Raw genomic sequence first — 22,329 nt, forward strand, 5'->3', positions numbered from 1 at the left:
CTCATCTCCCTCACTCACAGTAGCCTACACACTAGGTTGGTTGCAGTCTCTCATCTCCCTCACCCACAGTAGCCTACACACTAGGTTGGTTGCAGTCTCTCATCTCCCTCACTCACAGTAGCCTACACACTAGGTTGGTTGCAGTATCTCATCTCCCTCACTCACAGTAGCCTACACACTAGGTTGGTTGCAGTCTCTCATCTCCCTCACTCACAGTAGCCTACACACTAGGTTGGTTGCAGTATCTCATCTCCCTCACTCACAGTAGCCTACACACTAGGTTGGTTGCAGTCTCTCATCTCCCTCACTCACAGTAGCCTACACACTAGGTTGGTTGCAGTCTCTCATCTCCCTCACTCACAGTAGCCTACACACTAGGTTGGTTGCAGTCTCTCATCTCCCTCACTCACAGTAGCCTACACACTAGGTTGGTTGCAGTCTCTCATCTCCCTCACCCACAGTAGCCTACACACTAGGTTGGTTGCAGTCTCTCATCTCCCTCACTCACAGTAGCCTACACACTAGGTTGGTTGCAGTATCTCATCTCCCTCACTCACAGTAGCCTACACACTAGGTTGGTTGCAGTCTCTCATCTCCCTCACTCACAGTAGCCTACACACTAGGTTGGTTGCAGTCTCTCATCTCCCTCACTCACAGTAGCCTACACACTAGGTTGGTTGCAGTCTCTCATCTCCCTCACTCACAGTAGCCTACACACTAGGTTGGTTGCAGTCTCTCATCTCCCTCACTCACAGTAGCCTACACACTAGGTTGGTTGCAGTCTCATCTCCCTCACTCACAGTAGCCTACACACTAGGTTGGTTGCAGTCTCTCATCTCCCTCACTCACAGTAGCCTACACACTAGGTTGGTTGCAGTCTCATCTCCCTCACTCACAGTAGCCTACACACTAGGTTGGTTGCAGTCTCTCATCTCCCTCACTCACCGTAGCCTACACACTAGGTTGGTTGCAGTCTCTCATCTCCCTCACTCACAGTAGCCTACACACTAGGTTTGTTGCAGTCTCTCATCTCCCTCACTCACAGTAGCCTACACACTAGGTTTGTTGCAGTCTCTCATCTCCCTCACTCACAGTAGCCTAAACACTAGGTTTGTTGCAGTCTCTCATCTCCCTCACCCACAGTAGCCTACACACTAGGTTGGTTGCAGTCTCTCATCCCCCTCACTCACAGTAGCCTACACACTAGGTTTGTTGCAGTCTCTCATCTCCCTCACTCACAGTAGCCTACACACTAGGTTGGTTGCAGTCTCTCATCTCCCTCACTCACAGTAGCCTACACACTAGGTTGGTTGCAGTCTCTCATCTCCCTCACTCACAGTAGCCTACACACTAGGTTGGTTGCAGTCTCATCTCCCTCACTCACAGTAGCCTACACACTAGGTTGGTTGCAGTATCTCATCTCCCTCACTCACAGTAGCCTACACACTAGGTTGGTTGCAGTCTCTCATCTCCCTCACCCACAGTAGCCTACACACTAGGTTGGTTGCAGTCTCTCATCTCCCTCACTCACAGTAGCCTACACACTAGGTTGGTTGCAGTCTCTCATCTCCCTCACTCACAGTAGCCTACACACTAGGTTGGTTGCAGTCTCTCATCTCCCTCACCCACAGTAGCCTACACACTAGGTTGGTTGCAGTCTCTCATCTCCCTCACTCACAGTAGCCTACACACTAGGTTGGTTGCAGTCTCTCATCTCCCTCACCCACAGTAGCCTACACACTAGGTTGGTTGCAGTCTCTCATCTCCCTCACTCACAGTAGCCTACACACTAGGTTGGTTGCAGTCTCTCATCTCCCTCACCCACAGTAGCCTACACACTAGGTTGGTTGCAGTCTCTTATCTCCCTCACTCACAGTAGCCTACACACTAGGTTGGTTGCAGTCTCTCATCTCCCTCACCCACAGTAGCCTACACACTAGGTTTGGGCGGTATACCGTATATACTGTATCCCGAGGTATTTGGCAATAGCCATGGGATGGTTTTTCAATATCGTCAATACCGTTGAAACTACTTCTTTTAATTTATTTTTCAATACATTTTTATATTTGTAGCTACTTTTTCAGTAAATACCTGCAGTCAATATGACAGGAGATAAAGATAATAAATACCTGCAGTCAATATGACAGGAGATAAAGATTATAAATACCTGAAGTCAATATGACAGGAGATAAAGATTATAAATACCTGAAGTCAATATGACAGGAGATAAAGATTATAAATACCTGCAGTCAATATGACAGGAGATAAAGATAATAAATACCTGCAGTCAATATGACAGGAGATAAAGATTATAAATACCTGCAGTCAATATGACAGGAGATAAAGATTATAAATACCTGAAGTCAATATGACAGGAGATAAAGATTATAAATACCTGCAGTCAATATGACAGGAGATAAAGATTATAAATACCTGCAGTCAATATGACAGGAGATTAAGATCGTGTTCATTTCACCTGTCACATTATAAAGTGGGTGGTTCCAGCCCTGAAAGCTGATTGGCTGGTATGACAAGACATGTATTTTTACTGCTCTAATTACATTGGTAACCAGTTTATAGTAGCAATAAGGCATCTCGGGGGTTTGTTGTATATGGCCAATATACCACACCCCCACGTGCCTTATTGCTTAAGTATAAAGCTTACTAGTTCCCCAGAACAGCTGGTCCAGTCACGTGTTAGTTTGTAAATATCACAATGGGGCAAAGCAGGAGCAGGTGAGTCCAGCTGTGTATTGCCAGGTGTCGTGTTTTATATTGAAAGTCAACAGTGTTTTTTGCTTCAATAGAGTAATCAGGGACCTGCAACTATAGTTTCCTTCACAGAAAATACATTGGTGTAACACATTCGTCAGAAAATATATTCATTTTCATCAGATGACAAAATCATTTTTGTCAATTTTTGTTTTTGGCTGGCAGTCATGCTACTCTATTTGGCTGGCAGTCATGCAACTCTATTTGGCTGGCAGTCATGCAACTCTATTTGGCTGGCAGTCATGCAACTCTATTTGGCTGGCAGTCATGCAACTCTATTTGGCTGGCATTCATGCAACTCTATTTGGCTGGCAGTCATGCAACTCTATTTGGCTGGCAGTCATGCAACTCTATTTGGCTGGCAGTCATGCAACTCTATTTGGCTGGCAGTCATGCAACTCTATTTGGCTGGCAGTCATGCAACTCTATTTGGCTGGCAGTCATGCAACTCTATTTGGCTGGCAGTCATGCAACTCTATTTGGCTGGCAGTCACAAAAGCAAATAAGCGAACATTTTTAAAAAACAATCAGAGCGCTGTCTGCTGATAGAATGCCTGTCAAGCAGAAATTATAAGAAGAAGCATTTTACATCTGTGTTTACAAAACACAGCAAGATATTTCTTATGCATTTTATATTTTTTCCTGCGTGAAAAACACAACATTCTGAGTTAACGAGACCCCTAAATTTGAGGTCTTGCTAGTTATCTAAGTAAGTGGCAGAATTAATAAGGTGAGGGGGCATCATATTGTGTTAGATTTGGATGTTTGAGAAGTCAAAGCCTGATCTTGATTTCCTTACGTTTTTTCTCCTCTCTGTTCTCTGACTATCTGCTGCTCCACCCTCTTCTCCAAGCTTACCAGGCAGGCCCGTTGCCCTAGCGACTCCAGACTCCACACAGACACAGCCTGTACACATGCTGCTCCACCCTCTTCACCAAGCTTACCAGGCAGGCCCGTTGCCCTAGCGACTCCAGACTCCACACAGACACAGCGTGTACACATGCTGCTCCACCCTCTTCTCCAAGCTTACCAGGCAGGCCCGTTGCCCTAGTGACTCCAGACTCCACACAGACACAGCCTGTACACATGCTGCTCCACCCTCTTCTCCAAGCTTACCAGGCAGGCCCGTTGCCCTAGCGACTCCAGACTCCACACAGACACAGCGTGTACACATGCTGCTCCACCCTCTTCTCCAAGCTTACCAGGCAGGCCCGTTGCCCTAGCGACTCCAGACTCCACACAGACACAGCCTGTACACATGCTGCTCCACCCTCTTCTCCAAGCTTACCAGGCAGGCCCGTTGCCCTAGCGACTCCACAGACACAGCGTGTACACATGCTGCTCCAGAGCCAGTACTGTTCTTCCTTCAGACAAGCATGTGTCAAAACTTTGTCTCGTTCACATTCGCTTGACATTCGGCAGCTCCACATGGTGGTGCCCAATTCTTTCTGGCACCACCATGTGTACTAAGTTGATAATATTGTAAATCCCGGGATGAGAGAAGGATGGTATAAAGATATGAACATCTGGATACCACCCAACCATAATACACACACACAATCACCTAAACAAACATACCCATCAAATGTAATAGTGACTATTCAAACTTTATTTCAACTGCAGCATATCCGTATCCCTATTTCATATGCCAGTCAAACACCCCATTACCCTGCACTCCTCTAGTAGACACACCAGTGGAGGACGGCTCATTATAATGGCTGAAGCCAATGGAAAGGCATCAGGCCATGTGTTTGATGTAATTCATACCATTCTACTTATTTATCTCCAGTCATTACCATGAGCCCGTCCTCCCCAATTAAGGTGTCACCAACCTGTGACACACACAGCTCACAACAAGGACAGACACCAGAGAGAAACAAGGACAGGCACCAGAGAGAAACAAGGACAGGCACCATAGAGAAACAAGGACAGACACCAGAGAGAAACAAGGACAGACACCAGAGAGAAACAAGGACAGACACCAGAGAGAAACAAGGACAGACACCAGAGAGAAACAAGGACAGACACCAGAGAGAAACAAGAACAGACACCAGAGAGAAACAAGGACAGGCACCAGAGAGAAACAAGAATAGACACCATAGAGAAACAAGGATAGACACCAGAGAGAAACAAGGATAGACACCATAGAGAAACAAGGACAGGCACCAGAGACAAACAAGGATAGACACCATAGAAAAACAAGGATAGACACCACAGAGAAACAAGGACAGACACCAGAGAGAAACAAGGACAGACACCATAGAGAAACAAGGACAGACACCATAGAGAAACAAGGACAGACACCATAGAGAAACAAGGACAGACACCATAGAGAAACAAGGACAGACACCATAGAGAAACAAGGACAGACACCATAGAGAAACAAGGACAGACACCATAGAGAAACAAGGACAGACACCATGGAGAAACAAGGACAGACACCATAGAGAAACAAGGACAGACACCATAGAGAAACAAGGACAGACATCATAGAGAAACAAGGACAGACAGCATAGAGAAACAAGTTAGATACCTGGTGGTAATATCCTGTAACATCCCTCCGATATGACGTCTGAAAAACAAGAGAAACCGTGTCAAAGATACGCGTCATCATCCATTTCCTCCTCCCGTCTCCCGTCTCTCTTCTGACAGTTTGACTGTAGGCTGAAAACATGCACTGCAAAAATAGGCAATGATCTGCTAGGTTTCCCCAAACAATGGATTTACCTGCCGTCTCACCAAGATGAATCATCTCACTGCACTGACAGATCATTCTGCTTATTTCAACATACAAAAGGCTTGATTTTTGGGGTAATAGAAAACAACTCAATACAATACATTTTTTTTGCAGTGTGTCTCCAGTTTTCATCTGGATTTACCTCTACCTGGTGTGTGTGTGTGTGTGTGTGTGTGTGTGTGTGTGTGTGTGTGTGTGTGTGTGTGTGTGTGTGTGTGTGTGTGTGTGTGTGTGTGTGTGTGTGTGTGTGTGTGTGTGTGTGTGTGTGTGTGTGTGTGTGTGTGTGTGTGTGTGTGTGTGTGTGTGTGTGTGTGTGTGTGTGTGTGTCTCTGACCACCTTGACACGGGGGTTAAGGTTGCCCATGGCGTCGGCTTTGAAGTCGCTCTTGTTCTTCCGGCAGAGCACGGCGGTGATGATGATGATGATGAGTGTTACCACGGCGATAGGGGCCAGCACCGCTGCGATGATCCACAGATTGTTTGGAGGATTCTTCACCACAGCTGAAAGGGGAAACACACAGGAACACTTTGTGAGAGAACAGATCAACACACACACAACATATTCACTCCTACTGTTGTGCTGTGTATAAGAATTGTCATCATGTAATCATCAATGATAGAACACACAGTAACAGTAGATATGTTTTACTGAGGTAAATGTGTCTGCAGTGAGAAATGTTCCTCACTGATGGTATTGATGAACACATCAATCAACAGCACAGCAGTAGTCCATGCCCTACCTCTACAGACACATCTCATACTGTCCTCACTTCCTCCATCCTCTCCTTTCATTATGCCCTACCTCTACAGACACATCTCATACTGTCCTCACTTCCTCCATCCTCTCCTTTCATTATGCCCTACCTCTACAGACACATCTCATACTGTCCTCACTTCCTCCATCCTCTCCTTTCATTATGCCCTACCTCTACAGACACATCTCATACTGTCCTCACTTCCTCTCCCTTCATTATGCCCTACCTCTACAGACACATCTCATACTGTCCTCACTTCCTCTCCCTTCATTATGCCCTACCTCTACAGACACATCTCATACTGTCCTCACTTCCTCTCCCTTCATTATGCCCTACCTCTACATACACATCTCATACTGTCCTCACTTCCTCTCCCTTCATTATGCCCTACCTCTACAGACACATCTCATGCTGTCCTCACTTCCTCTCCCTTCATTATGCCCTACCTCTACAGACACATCTCATACTGTCCTCACTTCCTCTCCTTTCATTATGCCGTACCTCTACAGACACATCTCATACTGTCCTCACTTCCTCCATCCTCTCCTTTCATTATGCCCTACCTCTACAGACACATCTCATACTGTCCTCACTTCCTCCATCCTCTCCTTTCATTATGCCCTACCTCTACAGACACATCTCATACTGTCCTCACTTCCTCTCCCTTCATTATGCCCTACCTCTACAGACACATCTCATACTGTCCTCACTTCCTCCATCCTCTCCTTTCATTATGCCCTACCTCTACAGACACATCTCATACTGTCCTCACTTCCTCCATCCTCTCCCTTCATTATGCCCTACCTCTACAGACACATCTCATACTGTCCTCACTTCCTCCATCCTCTCCTTTCATTATGCCCTACCTCTACAGACACATCTCATACTGTCCTCACTTCCTCCATCCTCTCCTTTCATTATGCCCTACCTCTACAGACACATCTCATACTGTCCTCACTTCCTCCATCCTCTCCTTTCATTATGCCCTACCTCTACAGACACATCTCATACTGTCCTCACTTCCTCCATCCTCTCCTTTCATTATGCCCTACCTCTACAGACACATCTCATACTGTCCTCACTTCCTCCATCCTCTCCTTTCATTATGCCCTACCTCTACAGACACATCTCATACTGTCCTCACTTCCTCCATCCTCTCCCTTCATTATGCCCTACCTCTACAGACACATCTCATACTGTCCTCACTTCCTCCATCCTCTCCCTTCATTATGCCCTACCTCTACAGACACATCTCATACTGTCCTCACTTCCTCCATCCTCTCCCTTCATTATGCCGTACCTCTACAGACACATCTCATACTGTCCTCACTTCCTCCATCCTCTCCTTTCATTATGCCCTACCTCTACAGACACATCTCATACTGTCCTCACTTCCTCCATCCTCTCCTTTCATTATGCCGTACCTCTACAGACACATCTCATACTGTCCTCACTTCCTCCATCCTCTCCTTTCATTATGCCCTACCTCTACAGACACATCTCATACTGTCCTCACTTCCTCTCCCTTCATTATGCCCTACCTCTACAGACACATCTCATACTGTCCTCACTTCCTCCATCCTCTCCTTTCATTATGCCCTACCTCTACAGACACATCTCATACTGTCCTCACTTCCTCTCCCTTCATTATGCCCTACCTCTACAGACACATCTCATACTGTCCTCACTTCCTCCATCCTCTCCTTTCATTATGCCGTACCTCTACAGACACATCTCATACTGTCCTCACTTCCTCCATCCTCTCCTTTCATTATGCCGTACCTCTACAGACACATCTCATACTGTCCTCACTTCCTCCATCCTCTCCTTTCATTATGCCGTACCTCTACAGACACATCTCATACTGTCCTCACTTCCTCCATCCTCTCCTTTCATTATGCCGTACCTCTACAGACACATCTCATACTGTCCTCACTTCCTCCATCCTCTCCTTTCATTATGCCCTACCTCTACAGACACATCTCATACTGTCCTCACTTCCTCCATCCTCTCCTTTCATTATGCCCTACCTCTACAGACACATCTCATACTGTCCTCACTTCCTCCATCCTCTCCTTTCATTATGTTGTACCTCTACAGACACATCTCATACTGTCCTCACTTCCTCTCCCTTCATTATGCCCTACCTCTACAGACACATCTCATACTGTCCTCACTTCCTCTCCCTTCATTATGCCCTACCTCTACAGACACATCTCATACTGTCCTCACTTCCTCTCCCTTCATTATGCCCTACCTCTACAGACACATCTCATACTGTCCTCACTTCCTCTCCCTTCATTATGCCCTACCTCTACAGACACATCTCATACTGTCCTCACTTCCTCCATCCTCTCCTTTCATTATGCCCTACCTCTACAGACACATCTCATACTGTCCTCACTTCCTCCATCCTCTCCTTTCATTATGCCCTACCTCTACAGACACATCTCATACTGTCCTCACTTCCTCTCCCTTCATTATGCCCTACCTCTACAGACACATCTCATACTGTCCTCACTTCCTCCATCCTCTCCTTTCATTATGCCCTACCTCTACAGACACATCTCATACTGTCCTCACTTCCTCTCCCTTCATTATGCCCTACCTCTACAGACACATCTCATACTGTCCTCACTTCCTCCATCCTCTCCTTTCATTATGCCCTACCTCTACAGACACATCTCATACTGTCCTCACTTCCTCCATCCTCTCCCTTTCATTATGCCCTACCTCTACAGACACATCTCATACTGTCCTCACTTCCTCCATCCTCTCCTTTCATTATGCCCTACCTCTACAGACACATCTCATACTGTCCTCACTTCCTCCATCCTCTCCCTTCATTATGCCCTACCTCTACAGACACATCTCATACTGTCCTCACTTCCTCCATCCTCTCCCTTCATTATGCCCTACCTCTACAGACACATCTCATACTGTCCTCACTTCCTCCATCCTCTCCCTTCATTATGCCGTACCTCTACAGACACATCTCATACTGTCCTCACTTCCTCCATCCTCTCCTTTCATTATGCCCTACCTCTACAGACACATCTCATACTGTCCTCACTTCCTCCATCCTCTCCTTTCATTATGCCCTACCTCTACAGACACATCTCATACTGTCCTCACTTCCTCCATCCTCTCCTTTCATTATGCCGTACCTCTACAGACACATCTCATACTGTCCTCACTTCCTCCATCCTCTCCTCTCATTATGCCGTACCTCTACAGACACATCTCATACTGTCCTCACTGCCTCTCCTTTCATTATGCCGTACCTCTACAGACACATCTCATACTGTCCTCACTTCCTCCATCCTCTCCTTTCATTATGCCGTACCTCTACAGACACATCTCATACTGTCCTCACTTCCTCCATCCTCTCCTCTCATTATGCCCTACCTCTACAGAAACATCTCATACTGTCCTCACTTCCTCTCCCTTCATTATGCCCTACCTCTACAGACACATCTCATACTGTCCTCACTTCCTCCATCCTCTCCTTTCATTATGCCCTACCTCTACAGACACATCTCATACTGTCCTCACTTCCTCCATCCTCTCCTTTCATTATGCCCTACCTCTACAGACACATCTCATACTGTCCTCACTTCCTCTCCCTTCATTATGCCCTACCTCTACAGACACATCTCATACTGTCCTCACTTCCTCCATCCTCTCCTTTCATTATGCCCTACCTCTACAGACACATCTCATACTGTCCTCACTTCCTCCATCCTCTCCCTTCATTATGCCCTACCTCTACAGACACATCTCATACTGTCCTCACTTCCTCCATCCTCTCCTTTCATTATGCCCTACCTCTACAGACACATCTCATACTGTCCTCACTTCCTCCATCCTCTCCCTTCATTATGCCCTACCTCTACAGACACATCTCATACTGTCCTCACTTCCTCCATCCTCTCCCTTCATTATGCCCTACCTCTACAGACACATCTCATACTGTCCTCACTTCCTCCATCCTCTCCCTTCATTATGCCCTACCTCTACAGACACATCTCATACTGTCCTCACTTCCTCCATCCTCTCCCTTCATTATGCCCTACCTCTACAGACACATCTCATACTGTCCTCACTTCCTCCATCCTCTCCCTTCATTATGCCCTACCTCTACAGACACATCTCATACTGTCCTCACTTCCTCCATCCTCTCCTCTCATTATGCCGTACCTCTACAGACACATCTCATACTGTCCTCACTGCCTCTCCTTTCATTATGCCGTACCTCTACAGACACATCTCATACTGTCCTCACTTCCTCCATCCTCTCCTCTCATTATGCCCTACCTCTACAGACACATCTCATACTGTCCTCACTTCCTCCATCCTCTCCCTTCATTATGCCGTACCTCTACAGACACATCTCATACTGTCCTCACTTCCTCCATCCTCTCCTTTCATTATGCCCTACCTCTACAGACACATCTCATACTGTCCTCACTTCCTCCATCCTCTCCCTTCATTATGCCGTACCTCTACAGACACATCTCATACTGTCCTCACTTCCTCCATCCTCTCCTTTCATTATGCCCTACCTCTACAGACACATCTCATACTGTCCTCACTTCCTCTCCCTTCATTATGCCCTACCTCTACAGACACATCTCATACTGTCCTCACTTCCTCCATCCTCTCCTTTCATTATGCCGTACCTCTACAGACACATCTCATACTGTCCTCACTTCCTCCATCCTCTCCTTTCATTATGCCCTACCTCTACAGACACATCTCATACTGTCCTCACTTCCTCCATCCTCTCCCTTCATTATGCCCTACCTCTACAGACACATCTCATACTGTCCTCACTTCCTCCATCCTCTCCTTTCATTATGTCCTACCTCTACAGACACATCTCATACTGTCCTCACTTCCTCCATCCTCTCCTTTCATTATGCCCTACCTCTACAGACACATCTCATACTGTCCTCACTTCCTCTCCCTTCATTATGCCCTACCTCTACAGACACATCTCATACTGTCCTCACTTCCTCCATCCTCTCCCTTCATTATGCCGTACCTCTACAGACACATCTCATACTGTCCTCACTTCCTCCATCCTCTCCCTTCATTATGCCCTACCTCTACAGACACATCTCATACTGTCCTCACTTCCTCCATCCTCTCCCTTCATTATGCCGTACCTCTACAGACACATCTCATACTGTCCTCACTTCCTCCATCCTCTCCCTTCATTATGCCCTACCTCTACAGACACATCTCATACTGTCCTCACTTCCTCTCCCTTCATTATGTTGTACCTCTACAGACACATCTCATACTGTCCTCACTTCCTCCATCCTCTCCTTTCATTATGCCGTACCTCTACAGACACATCTCATACTGTCCTCACTTCCTCCATCCTCTCCCTTCATTATGCCCTACCTCTACAGACACATCTCATACTGTCCTCTCTTCCTCCATCCTCTCCTTTCATTATGCCCTACCTCTACAGACACATCTCATACTGTCCTCACTTCCTCTCCTTTCATTATGCCCTACCTCTACAGACACATCTCATACTGTCCTCACTTCCTCTCCCTTCATTATGCCCTACCTCTACAGACACATCTCATACTGTCCTCACTTCCTCCATCCTCTCCCTTCATTATGCCCTACCTCTACAGACACATCTCATACTGTCCTCACTTCCTCCATCCTCTCCCTTCATTATGCCCTACCTCTACAGACACATCTCATACTGTCCTCTCTTCCTCCATCCTCTCCTTTCATTATGCCCTACCTCTACAGACACATCTCATACTGTCCTCACTTCCTCCATCCTCTCCCTTCATTATGCCCTACCTCTACAGACACATCTCATACTGTCCTCACTTCCTCCATCCTCTCCCTTCATTATGCCCTACCTCTACAGACACATCTCATACTGTCCTCACTTCCTCTCCCTTCATTATGTTGTACCTCTACAGACACATCTCATACTGTCCTCACTTCCTCCATCCTCTCCTTTCATTATGCCGTACCTCTACAGACACATCTCATACTGTCCTCACTTCCTCCATCCTCTCCCTTCATTATGCCCTACCTCTACAGACACATCTCATACTGTCCTCTCTTCCTCCATCCTCTCCTTTCATTATGCCCTACCTCTACAGACACATCTCATACTGTCCTCACTTCCTCTCCTTTCATTATGCCCTACCTCTACAGACACATCTCATACTGTCCTCACTTCCTCTCCCTTCATTATGCCCTACCTCTACAGACACATCTCATACTGTCCTCACTTCCTCCATCCTCTCCCTTCATTATGCCCTACCTCTACAGACACATCTCATACTGTCCTCACTTCCTCCATCCTCTCCCTTCATTATGCCCTACCTCTACAGACACATCTCATACTGTCCTCTCTTCCTCCATCCTCTCCTTTCATTATGCCCTACCTCTACAGACACATCTCATACTGTCCTCACTTCCTCTCCTTTCATTATGCCCTACCTCTACAGACACATCTCATACTGTCCTCACTTCCTCCATCCTCTCCCTTCATTATGCCCTACCTCTACAGACACATCTCATACTGTCCTCTCTTCCTCCATCCTGTCCTTTCATTATGCCCTACCTCTACAGACACATCTCATACTGTCCTCACTTCCTCCATCCTCTCCCTTCATTATGCCCTACCTCTACAGACACATCTCATACTGTCCTCACTTCCTCCATCCTCTCCCTTCATTATGCCCTACCTCTACAGACACATCTCATACTGTCCTCTCTTCCTCCATCCTCTCCTTTCATTATGCCCTACCTCTACAGACACATCTCATACTGTCCTCACTTCCTCCATCCTCTCCCTTCATTATGCCCTACCTCTACAGACACATCTCATACTGTCCTCACTTCCTCCATCCTCTCCCTTCATTATGCCCTACCTCTACAGACACATCTCATACTGTCCTCACTTCCTCCATCCTTCCTTTCATTATGCCCTACCTCTACAGACACATCTCATACTGTCCTCACTTCCTCCATCCTCTCCCTTCATTATGCCCTACCTCTACAGACACATCTCATACTGTCCTCACTTCCTCCATCCTCTCCCTTCATTATGCCCTACCTCTACAGACACATCTCATACTGTCCTCACTTCCTCTCTTTTCATTATGTTGTACCTCTACAGACACATCTCATACTGTCCTCACTTCCTCCATCCTCTCCCTTCATTATGTTGTACCTCTACAGACACATCTCATACTGTCCTCACTTCCTCCATCCTCTCCCTTCATTATGCCGTACCTCTACAGACACATCTCATACTGTCCTCACGTCCTCCATCCTCTCCCTTCATTATGCCGTACCTCCACAGACGCATCTCATACTGTCCTCACTTCCTCCTTCCTCTCCTTTCATTATGTTGTACCTCTACAGACACATCTCATACTGTCCTCACTTCCTCCATCCTCTCCCTTCATTATGCCGTACCTCTACAGACACATCTCATACTGTCCTCACTTCCTCCATCCTCTCCCTTCATTATGCCCTACCTCTACAGACACATCTCATACTGTCCTCACTTCCTCCATCCTCTCCCTTCATTATGTTGTACCTCTACAGACACATCTCATACTGTCCTCACTTCCTCCATCCTCTCCCTTCATTATGCCCTACCTCTACAGACACATCTCATACTGTCCTCACTTCCTCTCCTTTCATTATGCCCTACCTCTACAGACACATCTCATACTGTCCTCTCTTCCTCCATCCTCTCCCTTCATTATGCCCTACCTCTACAGACACATCTCATACTGTCCTCACTTCCTCTCCCTTCATTATGCCGTACCTCTACAGACACATCTCATACTGTCCTCACTTCCTCCATCCTCTCCCTTCATTATGCCGTACCTCTACAGACACATCTCATACTGTCCTCACTTCCTCCATCCTCTCCTTCATTATGCCCTACCTCTACAGACACATCTCATACTGTCCTCACTTCCTCCATCCTCTCCCTTCATTATGTTGTACCTCTACAGACACATCTCATACTGTCCTCACTTCCTCCATCCTCTTCATTATGCCCTACCTCTACAGACACATCTCATACTGTCCTCACTTCCTCCATCCTCTCCCTTCATTATGCCCTACCTCTACAGACACATCTCATACTGTCCTCACTTCCTCCATCCTCTCCCTTCATTATGCCCTACCTCTACAGACACATCTCATACTGTCCTCACTTCCTCCATCCTCTCCCTTCATTATGCCCTACCTCTACAGACACATCTCATACTGTCCTCACTTCCTCCATCCTCTCCCTTCATTATGCCCTACCTCTACAGACACATCTCATACTGTCCTCACTTCCTCTCCTTTCATTATGCCCTACCTCTACAGACACATCTCATACTGTCCTCACTTCCTCCATCCTCTCCCTTCATTATGCCCTACCTCTACAGACACATCTCATACTGTCCTCACTTCCTCCATCCTCTCCCTTCATTATGCCCTACCTCTACAGACACATCTCATACTGTCCTCACTTCCTCCATCCTCTCCTTCCTCATTATGCCCTACCTCTACAGACACATCTCATACTGTCCTCACTTCCTCCATCCTCTCCCTTCATTATGCCCTACCTCTACAGACACATCTCATACTGTCCTCACTTCCTCCATCCTCTCCTTCATTATGCCCTACCTCTACAGACACATCTCATACTGTCCTCACTTCCTCCATCCTCTCCCTTCATTATGTTGTACCTCTACAGACACATCTCATACTGTCCTCACTTCCTCCATCCTCTCCCTTCATTATGTTGTACCTCTACAGACACATCTCATACTGTCCTCACTTCCTCCATCCTCTCCTTCATTATGTTGTACCTCTACAGACACATCTCATACTGTCCTCACTTCCTCCATCCTCTCCTTTCATTATGCCCTACCTCTACAGACACATCTCATACTGTCCTCACTTCCTCCTTCCTCTCCTTTCATTATGCCCTACCTCTACAGACACATCTCATACTGTCTTCACTTCCTCCATCCTCTCCTTTCATTATGCCCTACCTCTACAGACACATCTCATACTGTCCTCACTTCCTCCATCCTCTCCTTTCATTATGCCCTACCTCTACAGACACATATCATACTGTCCTCACTTCCTCCATCCTCTCCTCTCATTATGCCCTACCTCTACAGACACATCTCATACTGTCCTCACTTCCTCCATCCTCTCCCTTCATTATGCCCTACCTCTACAGACACATCTCATACTGTCCTCACTTCCTCCATCCTCTCCTCTCATTATGCCCTACCTCTACAGACACATCTCATACTGTCCTCACTTCCTCCATCCTCTCCCTTCATTATGTTGTACCTCTACAGACACATCTCATACTGTCCTCACTTCCTCTCCCTTCATTATGCCGTACCTCTACAGACACATCTCATACTGTCCTCACTTCCTCCATCCTCTCCCTTCATTATGCCGTACCTCTACAGACACATCTCATACTGTCCTCACTTCCTCCATCCTCTCCCTTCATTATGCCCTACCTCTACAGACACATCTCATACTGTCCTCACTTCCTCCATCCTCTCCCTTCATTATGCCCTACCTCTACAGACACATCTCATACTGTCCTCACTTCCTCCATCCTCTCCCTTCATTATGCCCTACCTCTACAGACACATCTCATACTGTCCTCACTTCCTCTCCTTTCATTATGCCCTACCTCTACAGACACATCTCATACTGTCCTCACTTCCTCCATCCTCTCCCTTCATTATGCCCTACCTCTACAGACACATCTCATACTGTCCTCACTTCCTCCATCCTCTCCCTTCATTATGCCCTACCTCTACAGACACATCTCATACTGTCCTCACTTCCTCCATCCTCTCCCTTCATTATGCCCTACCTCTACAGACACATCTCATACTGTCCTCACTTCCTCCATCCTCTCCCTTCATTATGCCCTACCTCTACAGACACATCTCATACTGTCCTCACTTCCTCTCCTTTCATTATGCCCTACCTCTACAGACACATCTCATACTGTCCACACTTCCTCTCCTTTCATTATGCCCTACCTCTACAGACACATCTCATACTGTCCTCTCTTCCTCCATCCTCTCCCTTCATTATGCCCTACCTCTACAGACACATCTCATACTGTCCTCACTTCCTCTCTTTTCATTATGTTGTACCTCTACAGACACATCTCATACTGTCCTCACTTCCTCCATCCTCTCCTTTCATTATGTTGTACCTCTACAGACACATCTCATACTGTCCTCTCTTCCTCCATCCTCTCCCTTCATTATGCCCTACCTCTACAGACACATCTCATACTGTCCTCACTTCCTCTCTTTTCATTATGTTGTACCTCTACAGACACATCTCATACTGTCCTCACTTCCTCCATCCTCTCCTTTCATTATGTTGTACCTCTACAGACACATCTCATACTGTCCTCACTTCCTCCATCCTCTCCCTTCATTATGCCGTACCTCTACAGACACATCTCATACTGTCCTCTCTTCCTCCATCCTCTCCCTTCATTATGTTGTACCTCTACAGACACATCTCATACTGTTCACTTCCTCTCTTTTCATTATGTTGTACCTCTACAGACACATCTCATACTGTCCTCACTTCCTCCATCCTCTCCTTTCATTATGTTGTACCTCTACAGACACATCTCATACTGTCCTCACTTCCTCCATCCTCTCCCTTCATTATGTTGTACCTCTACAGACACATCTCATACTGTCCTCACTTCCTCTCCCTTCATTATGCCGTACCTCTACAGACACATCTCATACTGTCCTCACTTCCTCCATCCTCTCCCTTCATTATGCCGTACCTCTACAGACACATCTCATACTGTCCTCACTTCCTCCATCCTCTCCCTTCATTATGCCCTACCTCTACAGACACATCTCATACTGTCCTCACTTCCTCCATCCTCTCCCTTCATTATGCCCTACCTCTACAGACACATCTCATACTGTCCTCACTTCCTCCATCCTCTCCCTTCATTATGCCCTACCTCTACAGACACATCTCATACTGTCCTCACTTCCTCTCCTTTCATTATGCCCTACCTCTACAGACACATCTCATACTGTCCTCACTTCCTCTCTTTTCATTATGTTGTACCTCTACAGACACATCTCATACTGTCCTCACTTCCTCCATCCTCTCCTTTCATTATGTTGTACCTCTACAGACACATCTCATACTGTCCTCTCTTCCTCCATCCTCTCCCTTCATTATGCCCTACCTCTACAGACACATCTCATACTGTCCTCACTTCCTCTCTTTTCATTATGTTGTACCTCTACAGACACATCTCATACTGTCCTCACTTCCTCCATCCTCTCCTTTCATTATGTTGTACCTCTACAGACACATCTCATACTGTCCTCACTTCCTCCATCCTCTCCCTTCATTATGCCGTACCTCTACAGACACATCTCATACTGTCCTCTCTTCCTCCATCCTCTCCCTTCATTATGTTGTACCTCTACAGACACATCTCATACTGTTCACTTCCTCTCTTTTCATTATGTTGTACCTCTACAGACACATCTCATACTGTCCTCACTTCCTCCATCCTCTCCTTTCATTATGTTGTACCTCTACAGACACATCTCATACTGTCCTCACTTCCTCCATCCTCTCCCTTCATTATGTTGTACCTCTACAGACACATCTCATACTGTCCTCTCTTCCTCCATCCTCTCCCTTCATTATGTTGTACCTCTACAGACACATCTCATAATGTCCTCACTTCCTCTCTTTTCATTATGTTGTACCTCTACAGACACATCTCATACTGTCCTCTCTTCCTCCATCCTCTCCCTTCATTATGCCCTACCTCTACAGACACATCTCATACTGTCCTCACTTCCTCTCTTTTCATTATGTTGTACCTCTACAGACACATCTCATACTGTCCTCACTTCCTCCATCCTCTCCCTTCATTATGTTGTACCTCTACAGACACATCTCATACTGTCCTCACTTCCTCCATCCTCTCCTTTCATTATGTTGTACCTCTACAGACACATCTCATACTGTCCTCTCTTCCTCCATCCTCTCCCTTCATTATAGCGTATCTCTACAGACACATCTCATACTGTCCTCACTTCCTCCATCCTCTCCCTTCATTATGTTGTACCTCTACAGACACATCTCATAATGTCCTCACTTCCTCTCTTTTCATTATGTTGTACCTCTACAGACACATCTCATACTGTCCTCTCTTCCTCCATCCTCTCCCTTCATTATTCCCTACCTCTACAGACACATCTCATACTGTCCTCACTTCCTCTCTTTTCATTATGTTGTACCTCTACAGACACATCTCATACTGTCCTCACTTCCTCCATCCTCTCCTTTCATTATGTTGTACCTCTACAGACACATCTCATACTGTCCTCACTTCCTCCATCCTCTCCCTTCATTATGTTGTACCTCTACAGACACATCTCATACTGTCCTCACTTCTTCCATCCTCTCCTTTCATTATGTTGTACCTCTACAGACACATCTCATACTGTCCTCACTTCCTCCATCCTCTCCCTTCGTTATGTTGTACCTCTACAGACACATCTCATACTGTCCTCTCTTCCTCCATCCTCTCCCTTCATTATGCCCTACCTCTACAGACACATCTCATACTGTCCTCACTTCCTCCATCCTCTCCTTTCATTATGTTGTACCTCTACAGACACATCTCATACTGTCCTCTCTTCCTCCATCCTCTCCCTTCATTATAGCGTATCTCTACAGACACATCTCATACTGTCCTCTCTTCCTCCATCCTCTCCCTTCATTATAGCGTATCTCTACAGACACATCTCATACTGTCCTCTCTTCCTCCATCCTCTCCCTTCATTATAGCATAACTCTACAGACACATCTCATACTGTCCTCACTTCCTCCATCCTCTCCCTTCATTATATTGTACCTCTACAGACACATCTCATACTGTTCTCACTTCCTTTAGCAGTCACAACAATCTGAGAGAAATACAATAATGAGATGCTAAAAATACTGTCAAGAAGAAACTCTCCCAATGTGAGTAATAATGAGAGTGTTTTGCCTGAGGCTTTTCATTGTTCTGTTCTGAAACCTACGCGTTCCATCTTAAACACAGAGATAGTATGTCCTGTACTGTACAGCCACTCTGACACAGAGATAGTATGTCCTGTACTGTACAGCCACTCTGACACAGAGATAGTATGTCCTGTACTGTACAGCCACTCTGACACAGAGATAGTATGTCCTGTACTGTACACCCACTCTGACAGAGATAGTATGTCCTGTACTGTACAGCCACTCTGACACAGAGATAGTATGTCCTGTACTGTACAGCCACTCTGACACAGAGATAGTATGTCCTGTACACCCACTCTGACACAGAGATAGTATGTCCTGTACTGTACAGCCACTCTGACACAGAGATAGTATGTCCTGTACACCCACTCTGACACAGAGATAGTATGTCCTGTACTGTACAGCCACTCTGACACAGAGATAATATGTCCTGTACAGCCACTCTGACACAGAGATAGTATGTCCTGTTCTGTACAGCCACTCTGACACAGAGATAATATGTCCTGTACTGTACAGCCACTCTGACACAGAGATAGTATGTCCTGTACTGTACAGCCACTCTGACACAGAGATAGTATGTCCTGTACTGTACAGCCACTCTGACACAGAGATCGTATGTCCTGTACTGTACAGCCACTCTGACACAGAGATAGTATGTCCTGTACTGTACAGCCACTCTGACACAGAGATAGTATGTACTGTACAGCCACTCTGACACAGAGATAGTATGTCCTGTACTGTACAGCCACTCTGACACAGAGATAGTATGTCCTGTACAGCCACTCTGACACAGAGATAGTATGTCCTGTACTGTACAGCCACTCTGACACAGAGATAGTATGTCCTGTACTGTACACCCACTCTGACACAGAGATAGTATGTCCTGTACCACTCTGACACAGAGATAGTATGTCCTGTACTGTACACCCACTCTGACACAGAGATAGTATGTCCTGTACAGCCACTCTGACACAGAGATAGTATGTCCTGTACTGTACAGCCACTCTGACACAGAGATAGTATGTCCTGTACAGCCACTCTGACACAGAGATAGTATGTCCTGTACTGTACAGCCACTCTGACACAGAGATAGTATGTCCTGTACTGTACAGCCACTCTGACACAGAGATAGTATGTCCTGTACTGTACAGCCACTCTGACACAGAGATAGTATGTCCTGTACTGTACAGCCACTCTGACACAGAGATAGTATGTCCTGTACTGTACAGCCACTCAGACACAGAGATAGTATGTCCTGTACTGTACACCCACTCTGACACAGAGATAGTATGTCCTGTACTGTACAGCCACTCTGACACAGAGATAGTATGTCCTGTACACCCACTCTGACACGGAGATAGTATGTCCTGTACTGTACAGCTACTCTGACACAGAGATAGTATGTCCTGTACACCCACTCTGACACAGAGATAGTATGTCCTGTACACCCACTCTGACACAGAGATAGTATGTCCTGTACTGTACACTAACTCTGACACAGAGATAGTATGTCCTGTACACCCACTCTGACACAGAGATAGTATGTCCTGTACACCCACTCTGACACGGAGATAGTATGTCCTGTACTGTACACCCACTCTGACACAGAGATAGTATGTCCTGTACACCCACTCTGACACAGAGATAATATGTCCTGTACTGTACAGCTACTCTGACACAGAGATAGTATGTCCTGTACACCCACTCTGACACGGAGATAATATGTCCTGTACTGTACAGCCACTCTGACACAGAGATAGTATGTCCTGTACTGTACAGCCACTCTGACACAGAGATAGTATGTCCTGTACTGTACAGCCACTCTGACACAGAGATAGTATGTCCTGTACTGTACAGCCACTCTGACACAGAGATAGTATGTCCTGTACTGTACACCCACTCTGACACAGAGATAATATGTCCTGTACTGTACAGCTACTCTGACACAGAGATAGTATGTCCTGTACTGTACAGCCACTCTGACCCAGAGATAGTATGTCCTGTACAGCCACTCTGACACAGAGATAGTATGTCCTGTACTGTACAGCCACTCTGACACAGAGATAGTATGTCCTGTACAGCCACTCTGACACAGAGATAATATGTTCTGTACTGTACAGCCACTCTGACACAGAGATATGTCCTGTACACCTACTCTGACCCAGAGATAGTATGTCCTGTACAGCCACTCTGACACAGAGACATACAGCTCTGAGAGATCTTACCCACTCTGACACAGATACATACAGCTCTGACAGATCTTACCCACTCTGACAGACCTTACCCACTCTGAGAGATCTTACCCACTCTGAGAGATCTTACCCACTCTGACAGACCTCACCCACTCTGAGAGATCTTACCCACCCTGACAGACCTCACCCACTCTGACACAGAGACATACAGTTCTGAGAGATCTTACCCACTCTGACAGACCTCACCCACTCTGAGAGATCTTACCCACTCTGACAGACCTCACCCACTCTGAGAGATCTTACCCACTCTGAGAGATCTTACCCACTCTGACAGACCTTACCCACTCTGAGAGATCTTACCCACTCTGACAGACCTCACCCACTCTGACACAGAGACATACAGTTCTGAGAGATCTTACCCACTCTGACAGACCTCACCCACTCTGACACAGAGACATACAGCTCTGACAGACCTTACCCACTCTGACACAGAGACATACACCTCTGACAGACCTTACCCACTCTGACAGACCTTACCCACTCTGACACAGAGACATACACCTCTGACAGACCTTACCCACTCTGACAGACCTTACCCACTCTGACACAGAGACATACAGCTCTGACAGACCTTACCCACTCTGACACAGAGACATACAGCTCTGACAGACCTTACCCACTCTGACACAGAGACATGCAGCTCTGACAGATCTAAGCCTGTTAGTACACAGAAAACAGAGTACTGAGGAACTTT

At 46.4% G+C, this 22,329-nt stretch overlaps 1 protein-coding gene across 1 annotated transcript in view; it reads right to left on the bottom strand.

The window, feature by feature from the left end:
• The window catches only part of kiaa1549lb (KIAA1549-like b), a gene marked incomplete at its 5' end in the record, with an annotated part of 191,024 nt that overhangs the window by 126,907 nt on the left and 41,788 nt on the right, over nt 1-22,329 (bottom strand). The window contains 2 exons of the mRNA XM_046335003.1: nt 5,306-5,344; nt 5,847-6,010. Of these exons, the coding sequence (XP_046190959.1) occupies nt 5,306-5,344; nt 5,847-6,010 (203 nt within the window). The remainder of the gene's footprint in view (nt 1-5,305; nt 5,345-5,846; nt 6,011-22,329) is intronic.

The sequence above is a fragment of the Oncorhynchus gorbuscha genome, unplaced genomic scaffold (assembly GCF_021184085.1).
Source record: "Oncorhynchus gorbuscha isolate QuinsamMale2020 ecotype Even-year unplaced genomic scaffold, OgorEven_v1.0 Un_scaffold_643, whole genome shotgun sequence".
NCBI classification, from domain to species: domain Eukaryota; kingdom Metazoa; phylum Chordata; class Actinopteri; order Salmoniformes; family Salmonidae; genus Oncorhynchus; species Oncorhynchus gorbuscha.